The sequence below is a fragment of the Brachycentrus maculatus genome, unplaced genomic scaffold (assembly GCF_059751285.1).
Source record: "Brachycentrus maculatus isolate JH-2025_06_01 unplaced genomic scaffold, ASM5975128v1 h1tg000261l, whole genome shotgun sequence".
NCBI classification, from domain to species: Eukaryota; Metazoa; Arthropoda; class Insecta; order Trichoptera; family Brachycentridae; genus Brachycentrus; species Brachycentrus maculatus.
Genome location: NW_028281012.1, coordinates 2193892 through 2208593, shown reverse-complemented (window position 1 = coordinate 2208593; position 14702 = coordinate 2193892). Strand labels below are relative to the sequence as shown.

Here is a 14702-nt window from a genome sequence, read left to right as displayed (position 1 = left end):
TCTAATGAGGCCAGGATTACTGCAATATTTTGTACTTTTTTAAAGCTATAACAACTACCTATTAAATAAGTTAATATAGCAGTGTCCAAATACTGACTTTTTTTAAGAAAAATGGTTATAGTTTATTATGTCATAATTTCCCCTAGAAATGTATCCGTATATCATGTCTTTATTTGCCATAATTGTTGTCTGTCATAACATGTGATGTAAAAAAAATATTAAACAAAAAAATATTTCTCTTTCAAACCTTCATGGATAGTCACCACATTTATTCAGTTAATCAAATTAACACTTTGTTTGCATGAAATGCTTAAAAGCGTCTTTAACATGCTGTTGGTAGAGAGCGGGAGACGCTTATAAGCGTTCTATTCAAATAATTAATTTAAATACATGTCAGTCTATAATACGCCCACATATGTAATATTTAAACATAATGCTAGAGTAATAATTGTGTTCCTTTGCCTCTTTTTTGGACTCTAGTTACCAAGGCCGGCAATGTGAGTCTTGCGCCGCCGGTTACGTTGGGAACCCGACCATTCCTGGAGACTCTTGCAGACCGGCTCCAACAGTACAATCTCGCTGTGACTCGAGGGGAACCGCCAGCGAGGATGGAGGAATCTGCCGCTGCAAGCCCAATGTTGTCGGACCCCGTTGTAATGAATGCGCTGATCAAGCATTCCACCTGTCGCATGAAAATATGTAATTACACTTAAATAAATTTGATAATCCTCAGTATTCGTGGATTTATTATTTGCCGATATTTGTAGACGATATTATACATTAATTTTTTGTCAATGGTAATAATATTTTTGAAATATATTTCATGCTATTTTAAGTATTTCTAAAATTCATGATTTTTGCAATTTTTGCAGTTTTGCTTTTAGATATCTTTTTTAGTGCTCTTTTATTCCAAAAAATTTCCTGACCCTTACCAATTTAGTTGGTTATCTACTCACTCGTATAACATCAGATGTCTCTCCCTAATTGCAACTAAAGAACGTCTTTTATCACTTTTTCAGCTTTGGATGCTCGCAATGTTTCTGCATGGGAGTGACCAGGTCTTGCAGCAGTTCTCAATGGCGCCGAGAGTTGATCACAGTCAAGTTTGGTTCTCAAGCATCAGCATCTTCCGTTAAGCTTTTGGAATGGGATGGAGACACTGATACATCAAATGTCATTCCTTCCACCGCTTTAAGGACTGATCTGGCCAAACAAGAGATCGCATACACTGACTTCGACATGAATAAGCCAAACACCTACTATTGGGAACTACCTGACAGGTATTTACAAATAGATAATTTAAGTGGGCATCAATTAATTGAAAATTGATTACTACATTGATTAATTTTGATTACCAAAAATAATACTAGTCAACAAAAAAAACTCTTTTTTTGGGTTTCTGTTCTTATGCATGGATTCAACAAAACAGTATTTTTAATAGTTCCTTTTATAAACTTTGTATTTTTGTAAACATTTTCATTTGCATCGTTAAATAATTTTTCAGGTTTGTTGGTGATAAAGTCACGGCGTATGGCGGCTATTTGAATTATACCATTCGACACGTAGCTGGTGCTGGCCAGGCATCATCCAACAGTGCCCCTGATGTTCAACTTATATCTGTAAATATGTTTCCTTACCTTCTCATATTTATTTGTTTACTAGCTAAAATACAACGTGACAATGATGCATTGGAATAGTTTTTAATAACCCTAGAATATATTTTATTGTTTTTAGAAAAACGATATCACCTTGGTACATTACAATGGTGGCACACCGGGACCAGATGGATACTTGACTGAATCTGTACAAATTATGGAACAATATTGGCAAAGGTAATGTTTTGAATAATTACTTGTAAGCTTAACCATTTATGTAAAGTACTGGCCATGTTGCATATGTTTGTTAGGACTTATTTCTTCAATGCCAAATTAGAGGTATGCTAAAGATTATATTTTGTTACCAGTTCTTACCTGATCCGTGTAGAACTGTTCCAAATAACACATAATACGGGGCAAACAAACTCTTTTTTAAACTGCTTCTAAAAGAGAGTTGACTTTAAGAACGGCATAAATGTGCTACATAAACTCATTTTCCCACTTCCTCTTCTCTCTTAAATATTCGAAGTAAGAGACAATTGAAATAAAATTTAATGTATTTCGTATTTATTTTAATGTACTTTGTCAAACAATGTATTTGGTTGAATAGTTTAATTTTTACATTTTTTGGCACAATAATGCAAAAAAAAATAATAGCCATGAAAAAAAAATGGTTAACAATATCATGAGGTTTTTAATGTGGAAAAGTATAAAGAATTATGCTTTATGTGCCAACTGGCAGTGATAACTAACCTTAAATAAACAAAAATGCTAAGACATCTATGATGAGAAAGTGTATATATGTAGAATGTATGCTTAATCCTAGTCGGGTTGTAAAAGTGTTTTAAAATGTAAATTATTTTATATTGCAAACTAATTACAAACCCCAGTTGTTATTTTGGAAGTGTTTTTTTTACAACAAAAATTTTTATTAAAATTTTTAACTTAATTATGCTGCGAAATTTCCAGTTTTTAAGTAAAAAAATTCAAAGATAATAATAACACAAAAAGCTGCTGTATATAATTGACATTTTGTAATCATGCATGAATTAAAACTATCAACCACAGATACACATTGACAATCTATTATCGACCATGCCTGAGTCCCATTAACAACAATTCTCAATCTCTAGGAGTGATGGTAAACAAGCTGACCGTGAACATATCTTGATGGCGCTCGCCGACGTCGAGTTTGTGCTGATCAAGGCCACGTACGGCGCAGGTACCGAGCGAGCGGCCCTGGTGTCCGCTTCCCTGCAAGTGGCCAACGAGAGGGGGTCTGGAGAGAGGGCCAGCCATGTTGAACAGTGCCAATGTCCCGAAGGATACCTTGGCACCTCCTGTCAAGATTGCGCTCCTGGATACACTAGGTAACGCATTTTAATTGACACTTGTATACTTTAGATCCATAAAGCCCATTTTTACACGTTTCAGACGGTTGTTTTTTTATACCTGCGGACCACTGGGGACGGGATTTGATAATCGTGTATATACATATATATAGTTTAGACCTTAACAAAGAGATTGGTACATAATATTCATACGAAAACATTAAATAATTCCTTCTTTTCTGACTTTGAAATGAGGCCGGCGCAGTAGTTAAAAATACCCATCCCGTCCTTAATTATCAATCAACCGAACGGGTGAAAATACCTTTCCCGTCCTAACTGTGTTAACACATTGTCATCGGGACACGACATTTTCCGTTTTTGCAGACTGTCGGTCAACTGCGGGACACGGCAAATGCCGTTTTTGTCTACTGCCGGTTTTCGGCGGGAAACGGCAATATACGGGTTTATTATCAGCGTGAAATAAAACGCCTTGAAGGGTAATTTGCTTCCGTATTCGAGATGTCTTATTTGAGTATTTGTCCGGATTGGCTAGTGTGCCGCTTGTAAAGGCATCGCCAGAAATCTAGAGTTTTTATGCGATCTCAATCTCCAGTTTAGTTTGAGTCATTTCATGTATTGGACTATTTTTCACACCGCTCGCACTGTTTTGTTTACTGTTCGGTATTTTATTATTTGAATATGTTAGCATTGCATAGGGAATGATACCTCGGAGGGGAAGATTATTTTTAGAGTTTACAATGCTTCTAAAATTGTGAAATACGGAATACTTAATTAAAAATTATGATTATAATTTATTTTTGATGATCAAATGTCATATATGATTTCTTTGAAAATTTCAATCGAAAATATTATTTGGTTTAGAAATTTTGTCAATTTTAATAAAGCGATATATTTTTGCGCTAATCGCGAAAAACATCCGCTATAGGCTAGAGTCTATTGTTCGAACCGCCCGACTACATGTGTTAACATGTTTGAACACATTTTTTGTGATCGCTGTTGGCGAGAGAGTACAAGTTAACCTTTTAAGGGGTTGACTCATTTTTGTTATATTACAGGAAAAAAGGAAATCGGGTTGAAAGACTTCTATTTAATCTATGACTCTGATATAATGACCATGGGTTAATCCATAGTAAAAAAAACATACTTAAAATTTGGTGTTTGATTCTAAATATACTTGTTCTATTACAGAGGATTGGATGGCTTGTACCTCGGTTTCTGCGAACTCTGCAGCTGTAATGGACATGCCGATCAATGTCATCCAGAGACTGGAGATTGCTTGGTAAATACTATTCAATATTATTATGGGGGATATATCGCAACAAAATGTTTCCTTAGATATTTATTTTACCATTAACTATTTACTTACGAAACACATAAAATATTTTAATTTACCTTTAATCAAATTTAATTACCATAATTTTATTAAAAACATTTTTATTTTTAATGTCCCTCGTACATTTACTTATTTTAGAATTAAAGTTATTGGATTTTGATAGAAATATATAAATGAAATTTATCTTGTAAAATCAAGGTGATTCGTCTTGTCAAATGAGCTGTGGAGGTGGACAATCCATTGCTTATCTACGAGTACTATGTTTTATGTTTTTTTTTTGTTTTTTGTTCCACAATATGTATGTGTTAAATTACATTAACATATATACTGAATCGAAGTTTAGAATATTTTGAATTAACTTTGTACCCACAACCGGCATACAATGTTCGATAATGACCACAGCGCTTTTGGCACACAGTTTGCATTTCAAACATACTCACTTTTCATTAACTCTTACCACTTTGTAGGCCTCAATTTCTGGCCCGGCGCAGGTATAACTTTAATCACTGATTTCTCTATCACCAAAGTATATACTACCAAAAAATATTTCAGATAAATACAGTTAATCTTAATTAACATGGTCATACGAATTGCCAGACAGAGTGTCCCAAAATTAGGGAACCAAAATATTTAATTTTATGGTAAAAAAACGTCGCATTTTTTTGATCAGAGTAGCTGATCAGTTATGACAAAAAATGGTCAGAGTGGAAAAGGTTAAACTATCAAACTTTTAAGATGTTTAGGGAATACATGCATGCATATGAACAAATTATGAAACATTTTTTCTTATCTCTAGAACTGCCAACACAACACCGAAGGTCCATCTTGTGAGGTTTGCTTGGCCGGGTACGAAGGTGACGCAACTCTCGGAACTCCTGGATCCTGCCGACCCAAATACGAAGACCAAACCATATGCAGGTTTGTTTCTTTTCTCAGTGTTGCATGTTTTAAGTTTCGCTGGATCATGGCAGACTTGACGCACAAATTCAATGTTGTTATAAAAGAGAGTGTGGTGGAAGTAACTAGGAATGTTTTAACCTGAAATTATTTACAAATTACATAAAATTATAGCAACTTTGATCAAAATGAGTAAACCCCATTCACATTTCGGAATAGACTATTAATCTTATTAAATTGAAGCCTATGAAGTAATGACGTAATAAGCGGTGTTGCATAAGCCGTAGCTAGAATTCAGAGTTACTTGAAAGTTGGGTAATTCCAAAAAAAGGAGCTAAGACAGGGGGAAAAGAGGGATACAGGGATATGTTAGAATTTAAAATCACAGTTTTATTTTATTTTTTTGTTTGTAATTTAATTTATCACAAACTTGCGTTTGTTTCCAAACATTTATCAGCTATCGTTTAAACAAGTTTTTACCCCTTACACACAAGATAAGCGACATAAAAAAACAAAAAAGCCCCTAATGAAGGGCCTGGTACATAATTAACAACCAGTAGCTTGACAGACCCAGGATAGTCATTTATCATGCATATCGCTCACTCCTTTCAAGAACGTCATAAATCAAAAATTGTCAGTGTTCAGTTGTGCATGTTTTCGGAATGTCCAGGAAATGTACTATATCCCAGCAAAAGTGGCATATTTTTAACTTAATATTTATTCGCTACAGGGCAGAAAGTGTTGTTTTTGCATTTTGAAGAAAGGTATTGTTTAATTATTTTTATAAATATAATAAATATTTTTCAAATGGAGAAAAAAACCTTCAGGTTTAACCAAAAAGATATATTGCACAGTAAAAAAGTTCAATGGCTTGATATTTATTTTAATACATTAATTTTATTTTTAAACTTTAAAAATGTTCTCCTGAAAAATCAAGTTTTTTGATTTACGACGTTCTTGAAAGGAGTGAGCGATATGGGGTAATTTTTCATCTTCAAAATTTGAATATTTTTCATACTTCGGATTACTCAATATTGTGAAACGGAGACAAAATTGTCACTTAATATTTTTTTGGCAATATATCACCTTACGCTGTTTCATTCACTCAATGGACTAGTTAATCAGTTTTCACTAATAAAATTACAATTCATCTCTCCAATAACTTTTGTTGGAATTGCAGATGCGATGTACGTGGCACACGAGCTCCATTCTGTATGGGAGGCTCCAACACCTGTTCCTGCAAATCTAATGTGGAAGGAGAAAGGTGCGACCAGTGTAAATCTGGATCATTCAACCTGGAGGAATCCAACCCTTGGGGATGTTCTCAATGCTACTGCTCCGGAGTCACTGATCAGTGTAGCGAGGTACACTTGTATTTATAATTATATTTTGCAATATACCACTCCATGCTGAATGACATAATAGTTCAAATATATTGAAGATCCACAATCAAAGTACACATATCGTAGTCGTACAGGAGAAAGTGACCAACTACCAAAACGTAAAATGTTCAGGAGGGCCATTTAAGTCACTATTGCTTGGCAAGAAAATAAACACCAATGCAGTTAGTCATTTTTAACTAGTCAATATATTATACTTCCAAGTTTAAAATCCTTTGGGATGTTTTCAGGGCAATATTAAGCTAGTGAGATAGGAAATAGTCAGTGATCATGTTTTTGTAAAACAATGCACTTGGTCACTTTCTCCTGTATGACTACAATATATGGATGTTCAATCATGGGTAGAATGATGAATGTCGTACTGTTTATAAACTTTATAAATAGTGGATATGCTAGGAATCAATAAAAGATTGGCTAAAAGCCTAATCTTGCTGAATAACTATCATGTACGACAAACATAATACATATGCGCCTTCAGTAGTTCACCCCTTATTTGAATACACATAAAGAATATGTTACTCATATAATTTATTTTCTGTCTATTTTTTTAAGTCATATAATTTCTGTTAATACTAACATCATATAAACCTTTTTGCAGGCTTCTTATCTATATAGACTACAGATACCTACTGCCATATTTGACGATTCCCATGGCTTCACATTGACAACTCTAAACCAAGATACATTGATTGATGCCAACTTCCAACTGAATGTTCCGTTGAATCAAATTGGCTACGGCTTCGATGGAAGATCTCAGTCTCCGAGACTGTTCTGGTCTCTACCATCGGCATTTACTGGTAAACAAGTTATTCCGTATCAATATTTTCTTTTATTAAAATTTTTGTCAAAATCCATTAATAGATAATAGGTACTTGATACATTAATGTCACTAAATATACCAAATATTTCTAGGAATAAATACAAATTTTTTTGTGCATACCTCAATCCCTTCTTTTAATTTAAAGCATCCTTCATACGAAAAAGATTGCAATATTGACTATAGTAATCATATTTCTATAAAAACAATATTTATTCATTTATTTGTCAATAAGTAGTATTTTCGGACATAAAGTATTCATGCCATGATGTCAGCTGTTATTTAAACCTATCACAATCTTCCCCTGTATATTTTTAGTAGAGGGGCGAAGCCAAATTAGATATCACCATTTATATTAGTGATTCTGAATAAGTCCATTAATATCTTATACTAAATTAAGTGTCTAAATAGCCTCCATATATAGTAGAATTGTGTTTTTAATTAATTACTTCATCCAACAGGCAATAAGGTGACTTCGTACGGCGGCCAAATCACTGTCACACAGAAGTTTGAAGTTCCCGGTGATAGATCAGAATATGCAACTGATGATACGGATGTCTTACTTGTTGGAAGCAGCCTTACAATTTTCTGGAAAAACCCTAACCGTATTCGCTCCAATACACCTCTTGTGAGTTGACATTGAAAAAATAAACCTACTTTTCACCTTATTGATCGGTTAATTCAATATATCGGTGCAGGGGAATTAATTAATTCAATATATTGTCAAAACAAAATTGGAGTGTTGTATTCACACTTATAATTTTTTTGTGTCAAATTTATTATTTCAAAAAGAGGACCATCTGATTTGATGAACATCTGCGGTCTCCATTGCGTTATTTAAAAATTTTATGTACAATTATCTGTAACAATTGTTTTTTAACTGCCTTTTGGTTTTGACAAAATTGTTAATTGAAGATTACCGAAACCCGCTATCAGTTTTTTTTTTCGATATTAGAAAAGTGAATTTGTGAGGATTTAAGTTGTTTTTTTATGTAAAAAACGCTTCAAAAAACTCAATCCTTAATACAGTTTAGTTTACAAGAATTTACTCACTGATAAGTTAAATCTAATGCAAACAAATGAATTTAACGAAAATTTTACATTGTCCATCCCATTTTACAGAAAAAGCATCTACAAAAAAGATTTCTCGGGTTGTTCCCTTTTAAACATTTATACTAATTTTAATTGTTGTTTTCAGACCTTCTCTGTGCCACTTTCGGAATCCGGTTGGAGCACTCTGTCGACTGGTGAGGCTCCTCGACCCGTGTCTCGCAACGACTTCATCTCGGTGCTGGCAGACTTGCGCCAAGTCCTCATCAGGGCCACTCTGGCACCCGTACTCACTAACACATACATCGCTGACGTCGCGATGGACACTGCTGTCCCTGCTGCGACTGGACAACCGCTTGCTAAGAACATTGAGGTAATTCAACAATTTTAAAATAATCGTCACCCGAGAAGAAAACTGCCTTATATATCTTAATTCTAATAATGGATCTTTGTCAGACGGGAGGAATATCGAATTTAACATATTTAACCTATAAAGGATTGTATTAGACTCGTTTTGTGTTTATAACAGCCGATATAATTAATATTTTCATTCATCATTTTCTTTTGGGAAATTTGCCTTCGAAAAAACGTTATATTCGTAAGTTGGTAATGAATGACGTCACAGAAACGATGGAGTTATTTAATGTTGGTGTCATTGCTAAATTATTGGCGGCTCTATTTGTTGATGTCTATGGTCCACCCTCCCACCCTCACCCCCCCTCATATTTGTATAACACAAATGGTAGTGTAGTGGTAAACAAACAATTCATACTACTACTATTACAGCTCTTTAAACCATATGACGTCATAAAACGTTCGGTGAAGGAAATTTGATGGCGTTTGCGAATGGACGTTTTTCATTTTATTAAAATATCTAAAGCTTAAACTTAAATATCTCCCTTAGTTCCCTACATATTTCAATAAGAATGTTATCGATAGTCTTGTGATTTTTTGTATTAATTTATCAGCCAATAATCCAACATCCTGAAAAGGCCTATTATCTATTTCTTTTTCTTTGACCCCTATCCACACCTGGATAGTGCATCACAACGAGACAACAATTAATGAAAATGCATTTATCATCACATCGCATATTAATCATTATTTAATATGGCTTGATAGGTTTGTCGTTGCCCGCTTGGATACAGTGGAACTAGTTGCGAGTCTTGCACGGCAGGCCACTACCGCACCAACGAAGGCCGTTGCAACCGCTGTCCGTGCTCCAATCGCGAAGAAGCTTGCGAACTCGGCCCGAACTCCGTCATTTGCCACTGCAGACCTGGATATGCTGGCTCTGACTGCTCTAGTGTTGGTGAGTAAGCCTGCTTGTGAGATGAAACATAGTTTCTAACCTAACCTAACCAGCCACTATGGTGGCCTCGTACAACCCACAACACAACTCTATAAGTCGAGAGATGATATATTTATACTCATTTTACATTAGAGATTAGTTCCTTCTTTTTAAAAGAAAAAAATTATATCAAATAAATATCTAATACCGTCAATATCACAAAGTTTTCTAACTCAGTTCCATTCTAGAACTCAAAATTCTAATTGTACATTATTAACACATTGTCTACGGGCGGTTTTTTCATCAATCCTGACCTTAATTAGTGTATTAATTAGGGTCGTATACTGATCACAAGTAATTGCAAACCCAAATCCGATCTGTACAATGTTTTTTGGCGTCTTGCACTGTACCAAAAGTAAGCAAATAAAACGATTATTAGTGTCTCTCGCTTTCTACCAACAGTATGTTAAAGATGCTTTTAAACGTTTCCCACAAACAATGTGTTAACACGTCAGAATACTAAAAAAAAACAGATTTATTTTTTTTTTCCTAAATCAATGTTAAGTTTGTTTAGCAAGTCCAAAGTGGAACGGATTATGGACGTGTACCATGGTACCACTATAATGGTATTTGACTTATTCAATTTATAATAGGTCAATAATTTCTGCAATAAAGCTTAATTTATTTATCTTCATTCCAAACCTCAATTAAAAGAGTGCAATGTCTAAAGTTCATGGTATTTGCTTTATTCAAAATTCATTAAACATTAATTTCATATTTAATTTCACCTCTATTGGTAGGTGATCTAACAGATTAACATCATACATCATGTTGATTTTTGTTACTTTATCTATAACGAAAATTCAACACACATTTATTTCAGATTATGGAAACAGTACCCAGGAACCTCCCGTACGCCCGCCACCATCTGAACCGACAATCCAAGTCGTAATTGCTGCTCCTACGGTGGAAAATAAGCCGATTGGTGGAAATGTCAGATTCATCTGCACCGCCCGAAGTGCTTACTCAACCTCCCCACTGCGCGTGTCTTGGAGCAAGGAGGGTGGGAACTTGCCACTCGGAAGGTTTATCGAAGACGCCAGCCGTGGAATCCTCTCCATCCGAGACCTCAAGGTGTCTGATTCCGGAACTTACATCTGCCAAGCCAACGACGGGATATCCACCGCAATTGATCGCGCCACCCTAACAGTTCCAAGTAAGTTAAAAATCTTGCACCATTATTCCTCAGTGTGAAAATAAATAAATAAAAAACCTAGATAAAAAATATGCGATCAATTCAATATGCATTTATTTTATTTTAGCCAATGTATAAATTATTTGAGAAGATTCACAACTTATCTTATTGAAATTGACATTTAAGATTATGCAGCATGTATAAATTTCAGTACCACGAGGAAACTTATATGTATTTAAAATTTAAAAAACAATAATATTATGGAACGAGATTTTTGTATTAAAACTGCAGAATGCTTAACTGTAGCAGCTTGAAACAGCTGACACTGACTACGTCAAGCTAATAATTCCTGAGCTTAAAGTAAAAGCTTGTTAGTATTTGAAAGAAATATTGAATCAATAATTTTATATTAAATTAATAAACTTTTTATAATTTAAATTTTTTTTATATTAAACAAATTGTTGGAAGGATCATATTTTTTTTAATGAGTGATGGCTAAATTTTAATTAATAATTGTTTAAAATAACGAGTTTTTCATAAAGGTTGTTTATTTTGTTTGAAACTAAGATATTTTTCTCTTTTAAATGCTGCAGTCTTTCCTGATAATGTAATCTATGCTCCTGGTAAGTGAAGTCATATAATAGGCTTTTATCACTTTTTAAATTGGCAAATAAACACCTCAAGGACCAGCTGCGGAAAGGAAGTTTGATCCAACCATTAAGAACCAGTCCCGCGATAGCTATGACACAGATCTTTTTAAGTGGCATGAATTTATTTTCAAATGGACATTACATTGAGTTTGACTATTTATGAATCCGTGATAGTGAATTTCTGAACGGTTGGATAAAATTTCTGCATTACCGCAAACCAGTTGTTAGAGTGTTAATTTAAGTAATCACAATTTCTTCATAGAAATCAATGTAAAATACAATAATGCATTCCATGCCGAAATAATATATATTTTTTTTTTATTAACGTTCATCCAAATAAAATAACTTAATAAAATAAATTGTTAAAGAGATAACTCTTGATAACTCGTTCCCAAGCAGCGGAAATTTTGCTTCACAAGAGAATGTTGTGAAAAGGGAGTTGCCCTTTCTCTGTAACTCGTTATGCGCAGTAAACACTTGTTAAGGGAGCAACATTTTCGCATTGTTTTGGCTCGTTATGCGAATTATTCGTTATAAGAGGTGCTCGTTATGAGAGGTTCCACTGTATATTACAAAAACACGGTATAAAAAATTGTTTGTTCTTACTTTTCATAGGAAATGAGGTTGTTCCGCCTCAAATTACTATCACACCAGCCCTAGTGGAGGTTTACGAAGGCGAGCCTATTGAAATGCGATGCGACGCACTTGGAATACCGACCCCAACTCTCACATGGTCTAGGGTCAACCGTAGGCCACTCAACAGCCAGCACACTTTTGTTGACGGTGTCTTCAGAATTAGTTCTGCCCGGCAGTCAGATCAAGGAGAATACAAGTAAGCATCTTTGCAATAAGTACTCAACCTTATTTTTTCCGCGTTAAAAATGTAGGACAAGAGGTATCCTACTCGGTGAAAATGAATGACTCCTTAATTGGGTGAAGATAATTTTATACTTGATTATCTTTTAAGGTGTATTGCTAACAATGCTGGCGGACAGGACTACAAACCAGCCGTGGTTTACGTTAACCCTCGTCCGGAGAATCCTCAGCGTCAGCCCGTTCTCTCAGTGAATCCGGCCTCTCCTGTAGTGAAGGAAGGTGACTCTCTCACCCTGGTATGCGCAGCTGATCCTGGGGTTCCAGCTAACTTCATCACTTGGACAAGGTTTGTATCATGACAGCAAATTCAAATTTTTATATATCCCAAGAAACCTTTACTACCTCGCTTGCATCTGGCTTCTGGCATTTACATTTCTATATCCAACCAAGCTCAGTCCATCATCTCAACATATTGTTCTCAGGACACATATAAATAATTTTTTTCTGAATCATCCTGTTGGTTGTTTGCGAGACATGTACATGCGGGTTTTAATGTAGGGGCATAATACCACATTACAAATAATGATTCAAGAGATAACTTCCAATGGAAACACTGTACACCTTTACAGGGTCAGGTATGCCACATCATACTGTCAACAGTATCATTAATATTGAATATTATTTTTGATATCTCATCAAAGATGAAGAAGAATATGGAAGTCTGGGCATTTACGGGGCTGACGACCGTCATAGGCTGGTTTAAGTGATCACTTTACACACGTGTAACATTCATCAATTCTACCCATTATTGACAACCACACTACTCAAATTCTTGGAAGTTCTGTATATATGAATGTATAATGATTATAAGCTTAAATAATAAAAATGAAAATGGTATTTTCTGGCGTTTCTCATGTGTGTGATTATAATCCAGGATTCTGACCTCACATACTAATATAAGAGTTTCTGCTTAGTAAAAAGCTTCTTTACATCTCACCAATAGATGTCTCTAGTGAAGTTCTAGTGATTCAAGAACAAGGTTTCTAAATTGGTTCATATATACAGAACTTCCAAGAATTTGAGTAGTGTGGTTGTCATTAATGGGTAGAATTGGTGAATGTTACACGTGTGTAAAGTGATCACTTAAACCAGCCTATGACGGTGGTCAGCCCCGTAAATGCCCAGACTTCCATATTCTTCTTCATCTTTGATGAGATGTCAAAAATATGAAAATAACTCCTGTAATTGGAGATAATCCAGATTTTGTGAACAAGTATTTGGACACACTCAAAATGTTGTAAATTAACATTGAAGTTCAATGGGGGTAGCCAAACTGGCAAATATCATAAACATTTGAAGCTAAATTGCTTTCTGGATTATTTTAGTCTGATGTCGGTCATCTTGCTTAATAGATTATTGTTTTACACTGCTGGTGCTATTTATCATACTTTCTTATTCTTAGTGTAATACATATATTATTATCAAATAAAATTCAAAAACAACATTTTCACTGTGTGAACAATGCGACAAGTGCGTGAGAAATATATGCAGAATGTTAAAAATATAGAATGAATTCTATATTTTATATTCTCTTTTTATAAAAACAATAAATGCTTCGTTTCAGTTTAGGCACCTATATAATATACAAGTATGTATTGAATATATGTATACGGTCCTTATATGTATAGCTATATAAAGACCGTCAGTCCATTTAATCTTTACATTAGTTTGAAAATGCCATAACTAGGCAAAACCACTGTCACAAAATTTATTTTTATGTGTTTTATTTTTAAAAATAAAATACAACTTTGTAGACTCAAAAATCAGTGTTTGATTTAACATTTAATACATAAATTAAAATGGGGTTGTTACAAATTAAATGCCAAATCTATAAGTACCTATATAATATATATCTGAGTTAAATTTGTCTAGGTAACAGAATGACGGGAAAAATACCCACATACTTAATATTACTTTTTTACCGCAGAGATGGTGGTTCTCTGCCTCCCAACTTCCGTTCTGCAAATGGACAACTGTGGATGGAGCAAATCAGGCCAGAGGACGGGGGACTGTACCGCTGCTCGGCAGAGAGGGCCGCGCAGCGCGTGGCTCCGACCACGGTGCTGGTCACCGTGCAGAGAGCGGCGCGCCCCCCGCAGGTGCCGGGCACCGTATCCGTGGACAAGAGCCGCTCCACCGTCCCTGAGGGGCAGAGCCTCACAATCAAGTGCGAACCGCGGGGAAGTCCGCTGCCTATCATCAAATGGACTAAGGTGAATTATTTATGTCATTTTCTGACTAAATTT

General features: G+C 34.9%; 1 protein-coding gene across 4 annotated transcripts in view; it reads left to right on the top strand.

Moving 5' to 3' along the window:
• The window catches only part of trol (terribly reduced optic lobes), a 278511-nt gene that overhangs the window by 236838 nt on the left and 26971 nt on the right, over positions 1-14702 (top strand). For all 4 annotated transcript variants that reach the window (XM_088266065.1, XM_088266064.1, XM_088266063.1 and 1 more), the window contains 16 exons: positions 481-699; positions 1020-1280; positions 1505-1619; positions 1735-1832; positions 2729-2965; positions 4136-4226; positions 5077-5198; positions 6358-6541; positions 7176-7374; positions 7856-8022; positions 8593-8817; positions 9567-9756; positions 10619-10951; positions 12196-12412; positions 12548-12742; positions 14384-14669. In XM_088266065.1, the coding sequence (XP_088122191.1) occupies positions 481-699; positions 1020-1280; positions 1505-1619; positions 1735-1832; positions 2729-2965; positions 4136-4226; positions 5077-5198; positions 6358-6541; positions 7176-7374; positions 7856-8022; positions 8593-8817; positions 9567-9756; positions 10619-10951; positions 12196-12412; positions 12548-12742; positions 14384-14669 (3139 nt within the window). The remainder of the gene's footprint in view (positions 1-480; positions 700-1019; positions 1281-1504; positions 1620-1734; positions 1833-2728; positions 2966-4135; positions 4227-5076; positions 5199-6357; positions 6542-7175; positions 7375-7855; positions 8023-8592; positions 8818-9566; positions 9757-10618; positions 10952-12195; positions 12413-12547; positions 12743-14383; positions 14670-14702) is intronic.